The sequence below is a fragment of the Hemicordylus capensis genome, chromosome 1 (assembly GCF_027244095.1).
Source record: "Hemicordylus capensis ecotype Gifberg chromosome 1, rHemCap1.1.pri, whole genome shotgun sequence".
NCBI lineage: Eukaryota > Metazoa > Chordata > Lepidosauria > Squamata > Cordylidae > Hemicordylus > Hemicordylus capensis.
Window position 1 is genome coordinate 292,062,270 of NC_069657.1, and position 23,471 is coordinate 292,085,740.

General features: G+C 42.1%; 1 protein-coding gene across 9 annotated transcripts in view; it reads right to left on the reverse strand.

Annotated features, from left to right (window-relative positions):
• The window catches only part of CSMD1 (CUB and Sushi multiple domains 1), a 1,678,033-nt gene that overhangs the window by 287,615 nt on the left and 1,366,947 nt on the right, over positions 1-23,471 (reverse strand). For all 9 annotated transcript variants that reach the window (XM_053286225.1, XM_053286224.1, XM_053286226.1 and 6 more), the window contains 2 exons: positions 10,036-10,227; positions 4,507-4,633 (listed from right to left, as the gene is read on the reverse strand). In XM_053286225.1, coding sequence (XP_053142200.1) covers positions 4,507-4,633; positions 10,036-10,227 — 319 coding nt within the window. The remainder of the gene's footprint in view (positions 1-4,506; positions 4,634-10,035; positions 10,228-23,471) is intronic.

Here is a 23,471-nt window from a genome sequence, read left to right on the forward strand (position 1 = left end):
ATTTAAGAACTACTCCACAGTAGATCATCACATCCAGCAGATAAACAAGAATATTGGTGGACTGTCTTACTTTTTTGCCTGATAAAAATGTCTGATCAGTAACATTGCATGTCATGGTGGAAGCCTAAATACACCTGAATTGTGACACGTAGGCCCCCTTCGGACACAATAACAAAACAGTGGTCCATTGGACCCCTGGCTTATTTGTTTATTTGTTTATTATTTATTTAACCCCAGCAAAGGGCTTTGGCTCTATTCCCGCCACATACTTTCAGACAATTACATTCTCAAGTCTGGAAGCTGGCAAAGGGGACAGGACTAGCTGTGCGGGCTTCCTCCAGACCTGGAAGGACAGCCCACACCAGCCAATGAGAGGAAAGCCCATGGGAGGAGCTTTCTCCCTTACCTTTGGTTTGGGTAAGAATCCCAATCCAGACATAATGGAGAAAGGGATGGACCCTCAGTTGGGTAAGTGGAACTCATAACAAACTGAGCATTCATTCCTAGGTTTGAGGCCAATATCAAAACCACATTTGGGTCCAGGAACCATGTTTCTGAACATTCAGACAACATGGTGGCCAAACCAGAGGTGCGTTCAGCTCTAGTTTGGCATTATGTCTAAAGTGGGGCAGTGTCTGTCAAACTGACATACACAGCATGACCTCTTGGAAAATTAGGTCACAGATCCTACTGCAGGAAGCTAAGTACGTTTTGCCACCATATTTACACTGCATAGTACAATCAGCATTTCTAAATCGTTAAAAATTACATTTGCTGCAAAAAATACTTTCCAAAAAGATAGTCCTATTGAAAATGGTCACCCTCTGAGAATGTTTTTCTACTTGCTGTAATAAATAACTACTCTTAAGGCTATTAATAGGTAAATATTAAATCTGTTTTCTAGTTACAGTTGGTTTTTTGTAATTTCTTGTTTCATTCTATATTAATTTCACATTTGCCATTCCTATTAAAATGCAAATGGAACACTGAATTCACTTGTGATTGAGTGAGTGTCTTTTGCTCTAGTCTTAGGGGAATACATTTATCTTTTTATTTCTAGGAAGAAGAAAATGAAAATGTGTGGAATAAAACCTGTGATGAATTTATCTGAATATGTATGAGGGCACTATTTTGGCAAACATACTTTCTTTATTTAAAGTGCAGCCTATTTTATATATTAACTATTTGCAATTAAAGGTGTTATTTAAATGTGCAATGACTTGTAATTTTTCTGTTGGTAGTCTAGAGATGGAGAATGCATTTCACCCCTATAAGAAACATATTGTAATGACTGACATCCAGAATAACACTGCACTGGTGACATATGGGAGGAATTATTTTCACTTATCTCGACTTCTCTTTGGAGCCCACTGTGCCTCTGGCAAATATATCCCTGAGAGTTGCACAGCCATCTGGGACATGTTTTCAGAAGGCACAGTGGACTTCAGAGGGAAGGGGAGATTGGTGGTAATCACATCTCCCCATAGTCCCAGCACAGGACTAGTCTGGATGTCAGTCAATATGTTTATCATTCAAAGTAGATTGCATCTGGAATTCATTATAAGTCTAGATCTCTCCTCCAGCTGAAAGACAGGCAGTTTCCTCATCATGGAGACAGAAATTAGTTCATTAAAGTTTGTAAATAACATCTTTTGAAAACTTACAGGCTGACTGTACCTTCAAGAATCTTAATTACTACAGTCACTGACCAGTATTTATTTATTTATTTTATTTATATACCGCCTGACTCCAAAGGCTCTAGGAGGTTCACAAAAGCAAATAAAATAAAAGCACCATATTCACAGATTACTACAAGCCAGGCTAAAAACATGTGTCTTAAGGACTCTTTTAAAGGAGAGTGAAGATGTTGAATCACAAATGGCTATAGAGAGTGTACTCCAGACCACAGGAGTGACTACAGAGAAGGCCCACTTCTGAGTCATCACCAGACGAGCTAGCAGCATCCAGAGACGTGATTCTCTCGATGACCTTATTGTACAGTAGGGATCATGCACAAGAAGGCACTCTCTCAGGTAACTCAGTCCCAAGCCATTTAGGGCTTTAAAGATAATCACCAGCACTTTGTATTCTGCCCAGAAACCTATTGGTAGCCAATACAATTGCTTTAAAATAGGCATAATATGTTCTCTCCGAGAAATCTCAATCCCCAAAGACCAATCTAACCACCATATTTTGGACCAACAGAAGTTTACGAACCACATACGAAAGCAGTCCAATGTTGAACACATCACAGAAATCAAACCTAGAGATTACCAGGGAGTGCATCACAGTTCTGAGATCATTATTTTATTTTATTTTATTTTATTTTATTTATTCGATTTCTATACCTCCCTTCCAAAAATGGCTCAGGGTAGTTTACACAGAGAAATAAATAAATAAGATGGATCCCTGTCCCCAAAGGGCTGACAATCTAAAAAGAAACATGATAGACACCAGCAACAGCCACTGGAGGGATGCTGTGCTGGGGCTGGATAGGGCCAGGCCAGTTACTCTCCCCCTGCTAAATAAAGAGAATCACCACACTAAAGGTGCCTCTAAGCAAGCAGGGAGATTATCTTCAAGGAACGGATGCAGCTATTGCATCAGCCAAAGTTGATAGAAAGCACTCCTGGCCACAGCCTCAACCTGAGAAACTAAAGTGAGGCCTGGGTCCAGAAGCACTCCCAAGCTACATACCTGTTCCTTTAGAGGTAGTGCAACCTGTCCAGAATAGGAAGCTCTATCACATCCCTCAAATTATAACCCCCACCATTAGTACCTCTGTCATGTTTGGATTCAGTTTCAATGTACTATCCCTCATCTAGTCCATTACTAACTGTAGGCAGGAATTTGAGGGGGTTATGCAATTTCCTGATGATAATTTCATGGAAAAATAGATTTGGGTGTCATCAGCATATTGGTAACACCCTGCCCCAACTTTCCTGATGATCTTACCCAGTAGTTTCATGTAGATTTAAAAACAAAACAAAACATTGGAGATAGGATGGAGCCCTGAGGGACACCATATAACAGCTCTCATTTCAGAGAGCAACTATCTCCTAGCAACACCATCTGGAATCTACCGGAGAGATAGGAATGGAACCACTTCATACGGGGGGAACCACCTATTCCCAAATCCCCCAAGTGATCCAGAAGGATACCAAGGTTGATAGTCTCGAAAGCCACAGAGAGGTCACACTCCCTCTGCCAATTCCTTGTAGAGATAATCCATCAGGCAAACCAAGGCTGTCTTCATCCAACAGCCTGCTCTAAAACCAGTTTGAAATGCATCTAGATCAGGCTTCCCCAACCTGCAGCCCTCCAGAGTACCCCCTGTCCATACCAGAGCCCTGACATATAACTATAATTAACCAGAGCAAAAGGAGCCCCTTCACAAGCACAAAAACAGCCTTCAATAAAAAGCTCTCCCCCAAAATTGGCTGTTGAGTCTCTGACTCCTCCCAAAGGGTGTCAGAAATACAAGAAAAACATAACCCACCCTCTGTCCGACACCAAATACAGCCACTAAAGCCCAGCCCCCATTGGCAGCCGGCTTCCGTGGCCCTGCCAGCAGTTGTGCCAGTGAAGCTGCTTGCCTCCCAGATATCAGCAGGAGAGCCAGCCACACGCAGCCTCCTTCTAGCAGGTGTTACACATCAGAAAGCAGCAGAAGATTGGTAGCTACAGCATAGAGGAAACTATAGCAAAAGTCCTCTCACAGCCAGAGATGTTAAAAAGGACAGATGCCAAAATGCCCAGCTTACCCCCTCGGTAAGAAGTAGAGGTAAAGACACTCAGCAAAACACATTAAGTGGCAGGCTAATTGTATAGAACAATTTAGCAGCCAATAGTTTATTTTTGCTACATACAGTTCCAATCCAAGAAAGCAGAAATGATACCCCTTCACTGTTCCTATTTCTTCTTTTGCAAGTTAAGGTCATGGCAAAAAATAAGACTGAAATAACAATTTGAATTGCTGTTTCTGATGTTATAAGCTTCTCTGCTATAAACATCATGCAAGTTAATTCACCGCTTAAGACATAGGAATTATGAGTCTCTTATTTATTCATTCATTCATTCATTCATTCAGTTTTTATACTGCCCTTCCAAATTTGGCTCAGGGCCAAATAAAACAAATAAATAAAGTTATAAATAATAAAATAAATAAAGTTACAAATAAAGTTATAATCAATCAACAATTAAAATATAAAATACCATAAAACAATTAAACAATAAACACTTTAAAAACCCAGAAGATAAAAATTAGATTAAAACATGTTAAAAACACATTAAAATTTAAAAATCCATACTTAAAACTTAAATATCAATACTTAAAACTTTAATATTCAGCACTTCATTAAAGATTGGTTTCTTAAGGCTTGGACAACAATATACTGACAGTGCAATCATATACACATATACTCCAAAGTAAGTTCCAATTTGTTCAATAGGACTTACTCTCTGAGCCTAGGATGTCAGCCTTAGTAAACGAAATTATGTGCATACCTAATTGTTCTCCCTGGGTCTGCTTCTATAATCCAAGTACAATGAAGATTATTGTCATATGGAGCCGGATAACCTGGAGATAATATGCGACCTGAAATAGCAGCATGGATTTGTCCACCACACTCAGCTGAAAAGAAAAGAAAAGAAACCTTTTCAATGTTTGGAGCGAAGTATCATGAGTATATGAGGCAGTTTATTTTACAGAAAGGGTTGGTGTTTCTCAGAACTTTGCACTTCAGTAGAGCCTGTTTGCTTCCAATATGTTAGTTGGAGAAATGAGTGACTAAATGGAATGAAAAGGCCACTATATTATGAAATAAAGTTGGAATAAGTTAATAAAGTCTTGTAGTTTAAGTGTTATATATAACCATTTGGAATGTGAAGGCTAACACAAATGTAATTCTTACATGGAAAGGTTAAAGGTTTGTTAAATTCGGACACTGAGGTGTTAAAGAGGCAATCAAAGAGTTTACATTTCTGTTGAGAAAAGTTGTATGTATTATAGTGTCTGTTACATGTTTTTGGTTCAGGGAACTGTTCAATCTGCAACATTGCTGCTGCTAATGGATGTCTAATTAAAGGAACCAGAGAAATAAAATACTGCAACATTATTTTTAAAAACCAGACAAGCTGTTTTCCTGATCTTGAATGGACAGTGGTAGCCATTTGCAGAAATGTGATGAGACTCAAGTATATTTGAAAAACCCCATGATGAGGAATAAACTAAAATTATAAATTTTGCTATATGAAGGCAGAACAGCTTAATGGGTGGTCATGTTTCTGTATTTATTTTATCTGACAGGAAAAAGGTGAGAGATTAGATAGAGGTTCCTACAGAAAGACTATACAAGACAAATACATTTTTTAAAATATAGGAGTTGGTAGGGCTGGGTTTGTATTTCAAAGTTTGGTCACAGAGCCAACTCTGGTGATCTTAATATTCTGTGGTTAACAGCTAACGTTTGAGATAAGACTATTCAATGGTTATCAAATCCTGGTCATACTAATATGGCAGCAATGTTATAGATATAAGTAAAGTATTAAGTAAATTCATCAGATGGGATAGCAATGTAGTATGTTTTCATAGTCACCCTACATGATATGAAGGTTCATACCAATGAAAATCCATACCAAATAGTGACAAAGTTTACAATTCACTCATTTTTCAGAGAAGTAAAACCTTTTAAAAGCAGAGGCTAATGCATATTCAATAAGCTCAACATACCATGTTTTGTTGCAAAAGAGTTGTAGACAACTCTCTGAAATGGCAGATCAATGAATTGGCTTTGAAACTTTTATTTGTTCAAGTTCCACAACATCCTTGTTAACAGTATAGGCTCAAATACTCAAAAACAGTATAGGTTCTGCCAAAGGCAGAACAGAAACAGAAGCTTGTGTTGCCTAGAATCTAGTGGAAGAACCTGGCTTCAGCCATACTTAATGTATGAGGGTTGGCTGGTGAGTGCATGACTGTCAACTCCCAGGGAACAGGGTGGGCTTCTGGCCCTTCTTGAACTCCAGAATGGCTGGGTAAGCACACACATGCACACACAAGATCATCCTCAGGAACAGCCAGGGGAGAAGCTAGCCGATCGCCGCCCTTCTAGGCGGCGTGGCTCGTTTGCCCCCAGCCTCCACCTAGGAGAGACACGTGGCACAGGGAGCCAGCTCCCATTGGCCCCGGTGTCCCTCCTGGGTGGGGCCTGAACAGGGGAGCCAGCTGCGCACCTGCGCCGGCTCAGTCCTCTCTCTGACTTGCTCCCTCCCTCCCTCCCTCCCTCAGGTATAGGCTGGGCACTGCTGGTCGCCTTTCAGGGGCCGGGCAGGAATTTTGGGGGTATACACTTGATTGGCCTTAGCATGCACCTTTTTTCGCCTGCCCCAGTCTATATCTATTAATAAGCTGTAGCTTGGTAGTTAGCTAGGTACTGTAAATGTATTATGGTCACTTTTGTCTGGGGGTTGGGCGAGCACAGTGCGGCTGGGAACAGCAAGAAAACGGTGTGGCACCTTAGGTAAGCTTTTGGCTGTAAGGAGGAGGGGCGGATCCCTTGAGGCTTGGCAGATGCTGCCTTGCTCCTACCGCTCTGCAAATATCATCCTTCCGTATGGCTTGGCAGTGTTGGACGGGTGGCGTTAATTGCAGAGACCTGACCTTAGGTCGGTGAAGAAGGGCGCCCCCCGCGAACAGTGGGCCGCCTGGAGCCAAGGTGCCAACACCACGGGCTTTTAGGTCGGGGCGGCCACAGGATTGGCCGACCCATTAGGGACCGCACTGCTGCTTGTTGAACGCCAATACCAGCTGCTGTGCCCCAAGGGCACTATTTAATGTGTTACCCTTAATAAAAGTGGCCAATTCCACCAAAAGTATTATGTGTCCGTGTCTCTTAGGGTCTGGGTGCAAGATTAGTTTGTCACCTGAGTCCTCCTCCTGGCTTGCTGCATTCAGCCAATTCCCTCTCCTGGAGAACTCCTGGCTCCCATACTCAGAAGCAGCCCCTCATCATCAGCTGCCTTGTCTTTAAATACCCCAGGGCAGAGCTGACAGGGCTTACAGCCTACTTCCAGCCCCAGCCCCTTCCTGACCTTGCTTCCTGTTTCCTGCCACATCCAACCCAGCTGTTTTCCTGGAGCTGTTTCCTGCAGTTCTCCCTGCCTTGCCCTCTCAACCCCCCTGGGATCTGACCAGCCTGGATGCCTCTTATCCCTACTTTTGTTCCTGAAGGGAACAAAAGCCCCACAGGAGGAATGCCACGCTCTTCTCTAGACTCCACAGGGCCACCCAAGCAATCAGGTAACATGGCATCCTGACAATGACATATTTGGGGGGTGGGGGGGCACTGACTCAGAGTACAATAACCTAAAAAGAAACAATGTTTACAATAAGTGTCTGGAAAGTGAACTAGTTCAACTGGCTACCTGACTGATACATGAAACAACCATGCCCTGGGCTTTGCTCCCAGTTTCCAAAGGGATTACACTACACATATATTAACAATAACAAATGATGATTTCATAACAGGGTTTCCTTGTTTAACAAGTGTTGTCAAGTACATTCAAAAGTTCCAGGGTTTTGTGTCAACATTTTCAGAAGCAATAGTGGTTTAAAGCCTAGACTTCATGATGTACAAGCCTCTAGGAGAAAATGTTAACCACTAGCCAATGCAAGCAAAGAGAGATTTAGAGGACCAGATAACATGGTTTTTAACTGTGTAAAAGGTACCTAGTTCATCAATATTTTCATATAGTTTTTAAATATAAATATTTAATATTTATATGAAATAAGTATTTATAGAAATGATTTGCTATTAATAAAAATATTTTCATATAAAGATGATAACTTAAGTACTTATTCTAACGCTCTTCTATGGGATTTTCCTGTGGCATTAACCTGATGTGTCAATATACAAATATCCAGCACTCTTTCTTGTTGCAATTGTATTCTTGCATGGATGAGGAAACAGCTTCAGCACACTGCCTCTAGCATTCACACATCTTGTATCAAGATGACTATAAAATAAGAGTAACATTTTCTTCACCTTGTGTTTCTTCTCACATTTAATGTGTTATGTATATGTACCTTGGTGGTGGAGAGTTCAGTAAAATGAAGGCAGGGGAGGGGGAACTCCTCATACGCTTGGAGGTGTCTGCACACCAGGTTAGTCTGGGCCATAAGACATGAGCTTAGATGCCTGTTTGCTAAGATTCTGGCTTCAGGGTAAAACAGTACTTTCACTACGTATGTGTGCATGAGAGAGACAGAGTGAGAAAGAAAAAATAGGGTCATGGACATGACTTTCCATGGCTGCTGGGAGGGAGGGTGAGGAGAGGGAGGCAGGAAAGGACCTATCCTCCCCCCAGAGGATCCAGTGCCGTTCCAAGCTGTGCGGCTTGCACACCCACGTAACAGGTGCTGCGGTAAGCCATGCAGCTGTTTGGAGGCCGGGAATATGAGTCCAGACCTCCAGGATCCTACAGTGCACTGCATAACGGAACGTGTGCATTGGGGGATTACCCCAGGAGTCGGGTGCTCTAGGCGCCAACTCTGTGTATGCTTGGGCTGCGTGCCACCCAAGCATATATACAACTCCGGCACTGAGGGATTGGCCCCGATCCCAGCGCTGCACAGCAGCTGAACCAGGTTGGGCTGCTGTAGCTGGGATTAGGCTGCTCATGAGCATAGGTTTACAGTGTATACATATTTAATAATATAGTTTTCAATTGCATAATATACAGTATTGACAGCTTAAACATAGCTTTTTAAAAATTATTTTTTACATAATTCAGATTTTCTGCCAAGTAATGGTCAGTTATGAAATCCTGGTAAGGAAGTCTAATAGAAAACTAATTGCCTTTGACTACCATTTACAAAGGGAATGAAAATACTTTTTGGTAAAAGCTGCCATAAAATTTTGCTTCTGGCCAATACTTAAGGTAAATTTGTAGGTTACTGCTTGGATATAACTTCTGAGGAATTTTGAGAGAAGCCAAAAGAATTTTGATAAGGTTACAGATATTTCTCATGGGCTAGAGACTATAAAATCATAGGCTATATTCAAGGTAAATATAAAGACTCTTGATCAAGCAAGACATCAAAAGGCTGTTCACATGAGCAAGCCTACCCAGTCTTAGGCAGCCCTACCTGGGTAGGGCTGCTCATGTGAAGCACCAGGATCGAGGTTGATCCCAGCGCTGCCCTGCCAGATAGCCCAGGATTCCCTCCTGGGCTTTTACTGAGGTAAGAGGACCCTCTTACCTCAGCCCCTGGTCCCGTGTCTGCTCAGGCTGCAGACAGATGTGGGGAAATCCTGAAATGCACCACGCTCCTCACACAGTGCATTGTGGGATTTCTGGAGGCCGGGCTGCATTTCCCTGGTCTCCAGAATACCTCACCACTCACCACACTGGCTAATGTGTGTGGGGGGGAGGGGGTGGTGGCAGAGGAGTACAGAAGTGTGTGGGAAGGTAGACATACTCTGCCTTCCCTCCAGCCCTCCCTAGCCACCAGGGATTTGGGTTGTGTGACTGACCTTCAAGAGTATTTCAAGAAAAGCCAGCAGTTTCAATAAGACTACAGAATTTCTCTCAGGGGTGGCTGGTGCGGCTGGCACGTTTCCAAGCACCCACTGTGGTGGAGGATCAGTTCTGCCACTCAGCTGGCAGAGGACATTTGTGTGACCAGCAAATGACCTCCACACATGTGCGGAGGTCAGCTGAGTGGCAGAGCCCATCCGCTGCCGCAGCAGGTACTGGGCAGCACACCACTGCTTACCACAGCTTTCAGGTGCGGCAGGAGGAGAGATGGAGTGCCTAGTAATTTAGTGTTAAAGGTGCTTCCCGCTGCCCCCCTGCTGGAGCCTGCACCAGCTACCACTGATTTATCTGTAATAGTTCACACATCCGTTTCACTAAATAAAGATAAATCACATGCCATTTTGTTATCAAATAAATAATAACATGATATAGAATGAGAAATATCAATATTTTAATAACAAATGTTTGCATTGCTATATTATTCTCTAACATTACCTAAGCAGGTAGGCAAAGGTTTGTCCCACACTCTTCGATCTCCACTTAAGCAGGTAATACTACTACTGCCATGCATTGTGTAGCCTGGATTACAACTGTATAAAATAACTGTGTCCGTGTAATGCCCCTCATCCCGGATCTTGTAGCCATAATTTGGTATTCCAGGATCTTCACATTTCACTAAATCAAAGCCTGTAAAGAAAGGGGAAATATTAATGTACAAAAATAGATTACTCCTATAGAAGCAAAAACAGATGGAATTTCCATATGTACCATGGCAACAGAAAATATACAGTTAAATGTTGTTCAGTAGAATAAAATTATATATTAATTAAAAGTGAAAACAGACAGGCAAGCTACAGTGTATTGAAAGTGGTTTAACACATATTCATAAAGGCAGAACATGTCTATTCAAACCACTTTCACCATGCTTTAGATGGGGGAGATGGTTTAGTAACAAAGGTTCAGTCCCTGACACCCAAGGATATCTGCAGGCATAATAAGAGGAATAAGAGCAGTCCCAAGGCAGTTCCTGAATTTTAAAGTTGGTGGTCATGTGTGATGTGTGTGTCATTGTTCATGCACATAGCACATGCCTTTGAATCCGTTTGGGTGAGCCACTTGCTGCTGCCTGAGAAGCAGCAGTGGTGATGGGTTAAATGGGCTAGAACAGTGGCAGCATCAGGCAGAGCATACTCCAGAAAGGCAGAGGGTCATTCTTTGGGCTAGTTCCCTCTTCTCCAAGGGAGGCCATCCTCTGTCCTTGCAATTCCTTACATTGTCACCCAGTGCAAGTTTACTCAGAAATGCATCCCACAGTGTACGCAGTATGGCTTACTCCGAAATACACATGCCTAGGATTGCAGCCTGAAAGCAGCAGCGATTTAGGGAGAGCATACAGTAGGACTTGGCATTTTCGGGGGTTGGCATGCACTCCGGTTGCCCCACTGACTGAGCAGGGACAGGGCCTTATCTTCTGGCCACTATCTTTCGTTAAAATTGTTGCTCCCTCAATGGAGCAAAAAGATCCACAGGTAACTAATAATTGCTTTCGTTAATATCTTGAGTGATTATGTTTAAAGTAATAATGCACTGAAAAGTGGCTTTGGCCCCCACAGACCAATTGATGGTTGATCCAGCCCACCAGAGCATTTAAGTTGTGCACTCCTGCTTTAACCATCACGTGTTCGTTCAGATGAAGTTGGGCCCCAAGGTGAGATCAAGGTAGGGTCATGCCGAGCATATGGTGACCCCGACATCACTGCAGGATCTCAATGCAATCTTGGCACATTGTTTAACTGCATAACAGGTATGTTCATCCGAATCACCCCTCTTACACCTGCTCCAAAACTCTTCTCCAAGAGAGAATTAAGCAGAAAAGAAAACTCAAAATGACTACCTACGGTATGTGCAATTCTACCTTCTTCTTTCAGGACTTGATACCTTGCTTCTAAAATATTCAGTTTCTCTCTCTTTCTCTTCCTTTTATGTTTAATTGCATCTTGAGATACAGAAACAATTTACACTTTTGTTTCAACTTAACTTAGAAGCTTACCCAGTAACTTAATGAGGCTGTTTTCATGCGCTGGCACAACTGGGCTAACGAAGCCAAACCCAGTCTTGTCCATATGTGAGAACTGCTGGGATCACGCCCGATCCTGGCAATACCTCGGTAGCAAACCTGCCAAGCCTATGTGTGTAAAATGTTATGCCCATACACTGTATTCAACATGAACAATCTTAGCATACTTGATGTGGGGCAGGTGTGCCTGTTGTGTATTCTATTTGTTTTTACATTTATATCCCACTCTTCCTCCAAGGATCCCAGTGCAGATCCTTGATTATGTTTATCGTCACAATGATTATGTTTATCGTCACAACAACTTTGTGAAGTTGGTTAGGTTGAGAGATAAGTGACCAACTAGGGTTGTGCATGAGCCAGAATTGTCATGGTGCAAAGACAGCATCAGTAGGGGTCAGTGTTCCCTCTAGCAGGGATTCCCAGATGTTGCTAACTACAACTCCAAGAATCCCCAGCTGCAATGGCTTTTGCTTGGGGATTCTGGGAGTTGTAGTCAACAACATCTGGGAATCCTTGTTAGAGTGGATGGGGTCTTTAATATATCTGGATTTTAGCTTCCATCATTTCTGTAGTTTTGCTCTAACTATTCATTTTGCCTGATGAAGAGTTTTTTGAACTCAAGAAACTTGCTACACCAGTTCAGAATATGATACCATGTTACTGACTCTGTATCAGTGGTGGAGGGAAGCCAGCAGCAGCCCGTGTTCAGCTGCCGTCGCAGACCCCTCCCCCCGCCCCACCCCCTGCATCTGACATCAGATGCAAGGAGCATTTACTCATGCCCCCCCCATTTGACATCAGATGTGGGGGCATAGTTTAGCTCCCAAATGGGGCCACACAACCCCGTTTGGGAGTTAAATTGGCCAGCACTGCGTTTGCACTACAGCCATTAGTGCAACAGCTCTCCCTGCCATTAAGGTGGTCCCGTTCTCCCTGACATGCAGCCCTGTTCGGGAGCTAAACCACCACCACCCCCGCTGCTTCTGACGTCAGACGTGGATGGCATGTCAGTGCCTCTGAGGGGTTCTTTGAACCCTGTCGCCCAATAGTGGCTCTGCCCCTGCTCTGTATCTCTGTTTTTGCAAGATGAAGGGCATCAAAATACCTCTGTGATTTTTCAAGAGTCTATTTAATTCTCTTGCCCTGTATCTTGTATTTTCCAGCCATTAGGATCGGTAACATGTTGAAATATCTAATATTACTGCACTTTTCAGATGTGCCAACTAATAAGCCATTTTTACCACAAATGCATGGGCTTGCAAGCCCTCTGGGTGTTTGTTTTTATTATTATTATTATTAATAATAATAATAACAACAACAACAACAACAACAACAACACATTAGACGTGCTTCTGAAATTCCGTTATGGAAGGATGATGAGAGAAGAATATTCAGAAGCAGCCTCCAATGTAGCATGGAGGAGTTATGGTTTAAAAAAGAAAAGAAAAGCTAAAAGCACACTTGCATGCACAGTTCCTCCTATGTATTTCTCTGAATTGGCATAAAAGATCTCAGCTGAAAAAAACAATTTATGAATATGTGATTTGTGATTCAAATGACTGCCATCCAAACTTACTGGGAATTCTCAGCAACAATGTCAGTCTCAGACATGAGAACATGATGAATCTGTTTATTGGTGAAGGTGCTTTGATAGGAAGGTAATAAGTACTTTCAGGGGGGAAACAGTGATAGATTGGACGGCAGGTCATATTTGAGTGTTATTAGGCAAGATATCACACTGTTTACTGTGACAAATCTTATACACAAAGAGGAGACACTTCATTCCAATGTATAGGCAGTGATACACGGCATGTCAGAAGCATTATACTTACCTGCCTGTCAAATTTGTCAAAGGCAAAATATCATTGCTTATCAACAAAACTAGATTTAAAAGACTTAATGTAAGTGGACTGCCCACAGGGCTGAACCTGCATTCTCAGACTTATGTGTTACTGAAGAGGAAAACAAAATGATGTATTTACCTTTCAGAAAAGAGGTGACTCTTAACAATATACTTGGATGGTAATCTCCGTAGAGAGGATATATGGGCAGAAATGTATTTTTTAAATTACAAATGCTGAAGTTTGTCTGCCACTGTTCCTACTACATAGATCCTCTCAGCCAGTACTTCTGCAGACAGTGAAAGGTCACCTCTGTTGAAATGTCCCTTATCTTGTTATGGCCACCGCTGCCAAGCTTGGCCCGGAGTTGCAGGCCCAAAAGGCAAAAGCTAAGACCTGTGTCTGACTCTGCCATATTGAGAAGCCAGTTGAAGCCTGAACTCTGAGTGAACTGAGATATTGTGTACAGCAGGCTGGAATTGCTAATTCTTTGTTCAAGGCTCATAGCCTTGAGGGGCACAGGGGATGAGCCTGCATATCTTCCAATCGGGCATTTGCAATGTTTAGGTAATTATTTGATGATAGATACAAATGTAACACTTGCTTTCTGATTTCACATGTGCTAATTATTATTATTATTTTTACATTTATATCCCGCTCTTCCTCCAAGGAGCCCAAAGCGGTGTAGTACATACTTGAGTTTCTCTTTCACAAAAACCCTGTGAAGTAGGTTAGGCTGAGAGAGAAGTGACTGGCCCAGAGTCACCCAGCTAGTTTCATGGCTGAATGGGGATTTGAACTCGGGTCTCCCTGGTCCTAGTCCAGCACTCTAACCACTACACCACACTGGCTAATTTCACATTTGCTAAAAGCAATCACCTTAAGAATGCCTTAGAAGTCACACAAGTAGATAAGAGCACCTGCATTATATTGTTTAAGGAATGTCTCTCACATATATGATTTAGGAGTTTCCTCTTTCACACTTTATCTTGCTATCAAGTTCCTGGGACCATGGCACCTTGAGTCCACTTACACAGCAGCCACAAATCTGTCACCTTCAGAAAAGCAGATGTGTTTGGGAACATTGAGAAGATACAGTTCTGCCTGATAACAGCAAACAAGTATCAGGAGATGACCCTCATTACCTCCCACACACCCCCAGTCATAATTGACATGGGAGAGAACCTGTGATCTATACATATTGACACGTTTGAGATTCATGAGGGATGTCAGTATCTCCTTCTGATATGATACCTAGATCAAAGGATCAGGCATGTATATAAGGGGTAACATCCTGGGCATGTCTTCAGCAATCTTTGCCTAACAAGCAAGGCTGCTCATTCCGTGAACCTGTTGCCAAGCTGCGGAGCTAAAGCAAGGGTTCGCTTCGACATGGGCAAGAAATCACTGGCGATCTCTGTCGCGGGGTGAGAGATCAGGGTGATTTCTGTCTGCCTCCTTCAGCATCTAGCACGATTGCTTGAAGGCCTGCCTGAGCCCTGATCACAAGCTACCAACTCTAGCAACGCTCACATCCTGGTCTACTCTTCTGAGCCGGTCATATGATTTTCCCAAGAACTTCGCCTCCATTTCCCCTCCTTCCCTTTCTAACCCTGGGCTTCCAGCCATTCCATTCCTAAAACCCCTTTTTACCACCACTACTTTCTCCCTCTTCTTTTACCAGTGTTAGGTTCTTCTTTTACCAGTTAGATTTAGTTTTTTTAGATTGAAGCAAGGGTGCAAAGATAGCAGGGGGCTGGGGCGGGGAGTGCCGCCGATCCAGAAAGTGGCAGCGAACAGTGGAGGAGCAGGTGCACCCGCTCTGATCCGTTTTAAAGGTGTTGGGGAGATGCTTTGAATCATGCTTCTAATCGCGATTCGTGCACATCCCTAGTACGCGTGCACGCTCTCTCTCTCTCTCTCGCTCTCTCTCTCTTTATTAACGTCTGTGTCTAGAATGCCAACAAAAAGAATGCTGATAGATCAATCCTGCCAATCAAAACTCACTCACCATCAGGTCACTACTGCTACCATCCTCTCCTCCTTTGGCAACAAAAACAAAGTCCCACAGCTGGTGACTGAAGTGGGAGAAGGCTGCGAAACCTCTGTCTCAGGCACCTGTTGTGGGACACTTGACTCCCAGTTGGAGAAGATGTGGTGACTACGCAGACAAGCAAACAGGGAGCAGCAACAATGACATTTCAACATCCATTATGCTAGAGAAAGATGTTAATATAAAAAGAGAGATAAGCAGTGCATTAACAGTATTGTGCATTCTCTTTTTATATTATACTAGTAGATGTGGCCCATCATTGACTAGGCAAAGTCATATTGCATAGATTACATTTATAGGTAAGTTTGTGCAATTAAATATATGTAATATAATTTTTTATTTATGTGCTTGGGAATGGGAAGTAAAAGAATAATTTGAATTGTGTAAGATTCCAACTTCCAGTTTATATTTTATTGACTAATTACCATATATGGTAAATTTCAAACATCATAAATTTGAATCTGAGAAAGATATTCTGCTTCTCTTGGGCATGATATTGGTTTTGAATTATTGATTTGATTGAGTGCTTAAAAATTGTTCAGAAACATAACAGTTAAAACCTGAGGAATATATTAAGATTTTCTTTTGTTGTATTATTATTATTATTATTATTATTATTATTATTATTATTCCCTTCCTCCAGCATATTCTGGTATAAAAAGTAGTTCATTCAGCTGATTTCAGTGGCAGAATTTGGTATGCAAAATTTGGTATCTGTGGGTCAGTGGGAAGGATGACTTTCTTTCGCACAAATACACCCACAAACTCTTCAAAATAAATAACAGATCTGTCTTCAGCCTAAAGCATATTGTCACCAGTGCTTCAAAATTAATTAGGCAATCTTAAAGGTGGGAGGGAAGTAGGGAAGTCAACTAAGCGAGCAGCTGCATCTACAGTTGCCCGAGTTTCTCCAATTGCAGTTGCTATGCAATTAAAATTCTATCCCCTTCTTCATTTTCTGCTTTCTTTTACATAAGCTTTAGCTTTAAATTCTTAGCCTACATGACCTTTGAAATGAGACAAATTCACATGGCAAGTGAGGAGAGGAATTTAACCCTTTCTTCTCAGTCCCAATGAAAATCACCCTCTTGAATGTTCATGATACTAAAAGCATTATTGCTTCAGCCAGCATTATTGCTTCACTGGGCATCACCCATGTTCAATCAAGAACCAGCATGGTGTAGTGGTTAAAGTGTTGGACTAGGACTGGGGCAACCTAAATTCAAATCCCCATTCAGCCATGAAACTCACTAGGTGACACCAGTCACTTCTCTCAACGCCTAACCTACCTCACAGAGTTGTTGTGAGGATAAACATAAAACCATGAACCTCTGGAGGAAGAGCGGAGTATTAATGTAAAATAAATAAAATTAAGACTGTGGCATGAGAGGAAAGGCTTACATGATCCGCATGCCATAGTCCCAATCCTGATCACTCTGATCCCAGACAAAAGCTCTAAAAATGCTTTTAATATCATGTGTAGTTGGACCTGAAAGAGGGCAACTGTGAGCAAATATCTGAGGGCAAGTCTCCATTCACATACCAATCTTATGAAAAATTATTAATCCTGACATTCTCTAACTCTAGATAATTAGTAACTTGCACCTTATGACACTGGATGAATAATGAAGGATAAGATTATTTCTTCTCTTCCATTGCTTATTTGCCATTTTTGTTCCATTTTTATTCAACATTCAGCTTTCTTGCCTATCTGACACAGGAAGAGGGAGCAGGATGAGCAAGACTGATTGGACAGTGCCTTCTGAACCAGCCCTTCCCTTTTGGTGGAGAGGTGAGAGAACAGAAGACACTAAATGCTTTAAAGTTTTTCTAACTGTACCCCAACTATCTCCACATCTTCCCATAGGGAGGACAGTCACCCTATGAAAAGAGCAGCTCCGGTGTGCTGGGGTAAGTGATGAAGATCACAAACAGAACTACTTATCAAGAAGACAGTTTGCCATGCCCTCATGATTCCTCTTCCGATTCAACCCCCATATTTCTGCAATGGAAAGATTGCATTGTGCCGCTGAGAAGAACTGCAGATTTTTAGGGTGTTCTCCCTGAATAGCATCCAAGTCCACTATGTAGCCATTTATATCATAATGTTATGACTTTATAAAGCTGCAGTACTATTCATACTTACCTGACAGTAAGTCCCACTGAACTTGGTAAGAGACTACTTCTGAATAAACATGTTAAGGATTGCTCTATCAAGAAGATAAGGTAAAGCTAGAGACAGAGCAGTCTGGATGTAGCTATTGTGAACAATTGCTTGATGCTTCCAGTTCATACAGGATTAAGGAAAGATCCAAGAGAGGATAAATAATGCCTTTTCTCCCACAGAACTTCTATTTCGGTTGTGTTCTATTATCACACTGTTCAATCTCTTCCTTTAAGGGCATCCTGTTCTATATAAATGCCAAATGACCTGTATTTCTGTATTGTCAAATGACAAGATACCTTTGAGGGTTATAAACAAGAAAAATCAGAGTTCAGGTAAAAGGGCCATAAAGTAAATATATTGTGAACACCAACTGCACAATAAGATTCTTTAGCTTCTCTCTGTGTCAAAACTTATCAAGTGCCTCACAGAAAATGCATTGCTTATTTTAAGTCTAAATCCTTAGCTTCGATGAGGGCATTTATAAGCAAAAAAGTGTTTTAAGGTTTCTGTCAGTTTATTCTAGACTCTAATCTGATCAGACTTTACCTGGGGTGAAGTGTTATGTAGTCTGACTGCAGAGAACAAAACAACTTAAGTCTCTCTGGCATCAGAATTACATTCTCTCGCTACTTCCCACACTCCCCCGCTTTCCTCCACACAGTGTCTCTCTCTCTCTCTCTCTCTCTCTCTCTCTCTCTCTCACACACACACACACACCATTTTCAATCAATAAGGCCTAATTATTGGGAAATATTAAATTTTCAGAACACAGTCATTTTATATTTTTTGCACTACCTGTTTGTTTTTTGTTTGCTTTGCCATATTATTTTTTCAAAAACATATTAAAATGTTGTAACTTAATTTGGAGGTTAGGTCCTGTTCAGAATGTTACATTATTGGGAAATCTCTGAACCTGGTATCAGGGTATCTGCACACACCTTTCTGCTCACTATGATAAGAAAGTAAAACAATCTGGGGTGTGTTTATTTGAACATAATGCGCTGGTTCGAAGGATACCTTCCCTGCCCATAAAATACTTGTTTAAACAAGTATTTGGAGCCTGTATATGGAGCTATTTGGATAAACAGCCACCCATGTGATGAAGGGATGTGCTGGGAGGGCATGGAGATGTGCAAGAAACATTACCTTATCCCAGTCATGTAAACCACCCTAAGCCATTTTTGGATGGATGGTATAGAAATCAAATAAATAAGGGGACAAGTACATGTGTTGATTGCTAACTGGTTGAAGGACAGGAAACAGGGTAGATATAAACGGAGAGATTTCACAATGGAGGGAAGAAGGAAGTGGGGTCCCCCAGGAATCTGTACTGGGACTGGTGCTTTTTAATTTATTCATAAATGATCTAGAAGTTGGGGTAAGCAGTGAGGTGGCCAAATTTTCACATGACACCAAACTCTTTCGGGTAGTGAAATCCGAAACAGATTGTGAGGAGCTCCAAAAGGATCTCTCCAAACTGGGGGAGTGAGCAACAAAATGGCAAATGCGGTTCAATGTTGGCAAGTGTAAAGTGATGCACATTGGGACGAAAAACCCCAACTTCAATTATATGCTGATGGGATCTGAGCTGTCAAAGACTGACCAGGAGAGGGATCATGGGGTCGTGGTGGACAGCTAGTTGAAAAGGTCGACTCAATGTGTGGCAGCAATGAAAAAGTCCAATTCCATGCTAGGGATCATTAGGAAGGGGATTGAAAATAAAGTTGCTAATATTATAATGCCCTTATACAAAACTATGGTACGGCCACACTTGGAGTACTGCGTACTATGCTGGTCACCACATCTAAAGAAGAACACTGTAGAACTGGAAAAGGTGTAGAAAAGGGCAACCATGATGATCAGGGGCCTAGAGCACCTTTCTTATGAAGCAAGACTACAGCACCTGGGGATATTTATTTTAGAAAAAAGACGACGGTGAGGAGACATGATAAAGGTAAAATATGCCGTCAAGTCGATTTCGACTTCTGGCACTCACAGAGCCCTGTGGTTTTCTTTGGTAGAATTCAGGAGGGGTTTACCATTGCCTCTTCTTGCACAGTATAAGATGATGCCTTTCAGCACCTTCCTATATCGCTGCTGCCCGATCCAGTACCAGCAGCTGGGATTCAAACCGGCAACCTTCTGTGGGAGACAGGATAGAGGTCTATAAAATCATGCATGGTATGGAGAAAGTGGGTGGAGAGAAATTTTTCTCCCTCTCACATAACACTAGAACCAGGGGTCATCCCATGAAATTAATTGCCATGAAATTCAGGAAGTACTTTTTCACATAATTAATTTGTGGAATTCTCTGCCACGAGATGTGATGACAGCCAACAACCTGGATGGCTTTAAGAGGGGTTTGGATAACTTCATGGAGGAGAGGTCTATCAACAGCTAATAGTTGGAGGACTATAGGCCACCTCCAATCTCAAAGGCAGGATGCCTCTGAGTACCAGTTGCAGGGGAGTAACAGCAGAGAGAGGGCATGCCCTCAATTCCTGCCTGTGGCTTCCAGCCACTGATAATTCATTAGAGAGAGTAAAAAATGTGTTTTCTTTCTTTATGCAAAGCGGGAGGAGGAACTGTTCGATTTGCAACCCATGTTCAATATTCAAAACAAGAAATTAGAGACATTGGGTCTCTATGATAAAAGACAGAAAGAAGAAGGCTACTTTCTGCATAAACATTTTGAAATATGTGGCCCAGTTTGGATAACATGCCAACTCGCATTTACATTTACCCAAGGTCGGCATTTCTCATCTTCCAAATGCAGAAAAATGCTTCAACCGCGGTTCTGTTGCCACCTTCAAACTACAGATTGAACCCTCGGTTTGCTGTTTCCAGTTCATTTCTAGAACTGGAGCTCTGCAGACCCCATTGTATCATTTGAATGCAGTAACTTGGGGTTTTGCAGAAGAATCATATCGTGGACAATCCAGCAGCTGTGGCCCCATTGCTTCCACTTGCAATCCCTTTCCCTCTCCCTCATCCTCTTCTACTGACTATGTCACTTGCCCAGCAACCATTGGCTCTGATATGATAGGGAGTGTGTTGACACACTCCCTATCATATCAGAGCCAATGGTTGCTGGGCAAGTGACATAGTCAGTAGAAGAGGATGAGGGAGAGGGAAAGGGATTGCAAGTGGAAGCAATGGGGCCACAGCTGCTGGATTGTCCACGATATGATTCTTGGATTCGAAGGTTAACCTCAGGTAAGCCCACTTGCTGTTTGAAGAGCCCACCATCTTAGTTTAAGCTGCTGTCTTTACTCCACTAGCAACTTCTTTGCCCATTGGATGTTGAACAGATTCTTAAATGAGGGATGCGTATTTGTACCAATCACACCAATACCAAGCGTTATAACAGCTAACATAATCAACCCCAGGAAGAGAAGTCCAGTCTCATGCTCATATCAGAATGAGAAACCAGAATTTATTCTCAATTTCACATTGTGGTTTGTACACCAGAGTAAAGTCACAGTTCTTGGCTTCGCACAAACTGTAGCACTCTGGTTTAAACCAACTAAGATGTAGATGATGTGTGAGTTGAAGAGGAGTGGCAGGAGAGAGTGTGCAGGTTTTGGGGACCTCCAGCCATGCTTGCCACTGAATAAACTACAGTATGAACTGGCTAGCTAAACCAGCCTAGAGCCTCCTCACATAGGCTGTGGGATGTGCCAGGATTAAGGACAGGGTCAGCCACCATAATTCCAATCTTTCCCAACCACCTTCAACACACATTCATTTCTTATGGATGGGCTGTTCTTGAAAGGCTGGTTTGTTTCTGTTTTTGCTTTCAGCTGGGCATGTGCAAACCTTGCAATGTAGTTTCAAATATAATTCTACTTTTGAAGTCAAGAAAAAGAAAGCAGATAACCATGGGGTTCAGTGAAGCATGTGTTGTTTTACATGCATAGTGAAATCGTATCTTAAGGATATGATGGCACTTTTGATGGCATTTACATAGATATGCTCCTTAAAGTTTCATTTGCCTATGATCTAGGTCCAGAAATTTTGCATCTTAATTAGAGTGCAGGATTAACATTTTCAAGTAGATTATACAAGGTCTCAGAAGTACTGGACCCAGCGGCAGTATTTTTTTAACTAGTAAAAGAGTAAAGAAATTTACAAGTCTATGGTGAGTATATTTAAGGATTATTGTTCAGTGGTGGAAGCAGGATAAAGTTCTAAATTTGGCAGTTTATCTCCTATCAATACCTTGAAGGAGAATAACCCAGTAAATCTTTCCTTTTAAACTCCTCTCAGAGAACTTAGTCAAATGCCTCTCCAATATGGTGATGGGAGTTTGTTTCCCAAGATTGTGCTTCTGCTTATTGCACCCCCAGGCCCAATAATTACAAGACACATGTGACTGGATGAACTAGGGCCACTTTTATTGAAAATTATAACAATAACCTTCAACGAGGAACACAAATCAAGTGTGGGTACCCCCTTGATGGGTCAGCTTCATAAGGAGGACTGCCCAGAACAGGATGAAAAAATGAGTGTTAATTCAGCCTGATGCCAAGTCTGGACATGACAGCAGCTAGGCTTAAACCCACTGAGGGGAGGCCAACCAACCCCACCTGCCCCAAATGCAAAGCTAAGAGTGGTAGGGGCCACAAAACCTGCTAGGGCTGTTCCTCGGCTTGCCTATTCACCTTAAACAGTCCTCAAGTCAGACACTGAAGAAGATAACTTACCCTAACCTGCACTCATCTGCAAAGTGACCAAATATACAAGAGTGACAACCATATGGTAGCGTCAGTGAGAAGTAGGTGAAAAAAGGCCACACCAAGGTGTGACCCAAAAAATTCCTACTTGCCCCCAAAAGGTGACCGGATAACCCTCACTGAAACAGGAAGGGAGGGAGGGTGCTTTGCCCTCAGAGCGACTGAGAGTTAGGGAAAGGGAGCTGGCCATTTATGCAGCCACTATCGTGCTCTCATTGGTCAGTCTGAGACATGTGCAGCGGGAGCCAAAATGGTATCCATCTCAAGGGCATAGAGAACAACCCCACACAGACCGTGTACGGCAGCGGGGAGTGGTAAAACTTATATAACCAAATAGAACTATCTACAGTGCAAATATATGGTAGTTCCTCAAAGCATGCTCATACTTGTTACAAAGAAGATGGAGTAGCAGATCAAGTTTAGCCCACCAATTTAGCTCAAAGGGGTGCCACCTGGCTGGCATGCTCCTGGGCTGTCTGAAATTTCATTGTTCCAGAATTATTCCAGGGAACCAGAAACGTGCAATTAAAGTTAGCAAATTTTCTGTACAGCAACTAATATTATTACAAAAATGGCAACAGTTAACTGAGAGAGTTTAAGATTTCATTTTTCACAGTGCTGCCAAGGGTCAATCTAGAGTTAAGGCTAATAATAATCTACGTTTTAGGAACTGCCATAAATAAATAGTATACTTTCTAATATTTCTGGTTTCCCAGTTTCTACTGCTTGATAGGTCAATTCACTTTAGCTGTGCTAATGTTAAACTGCTGTGTGAAGAATTATTTGTGGGCCAGTTATTCTGTCCTCTGACCTGTTTGCAGGTTCCTCAAGTTTCCAAGGATTTTCAGAGGATACTATATGCAAGACTTGTTGCAGATTTTTATGCAAGACTTATAGCATTAATTAGTCTACTTAAGATATCAACATTATTTTGAAAATAATTTAATGGGAAATTCCTGCTTGGTGTCAGATATTGGGGCTATGCATCACATTAGCCTGATAATTGGGTCTATGGCAATGTAAGACCTATCTGAGCATTTTGCATCAGAAACTATTC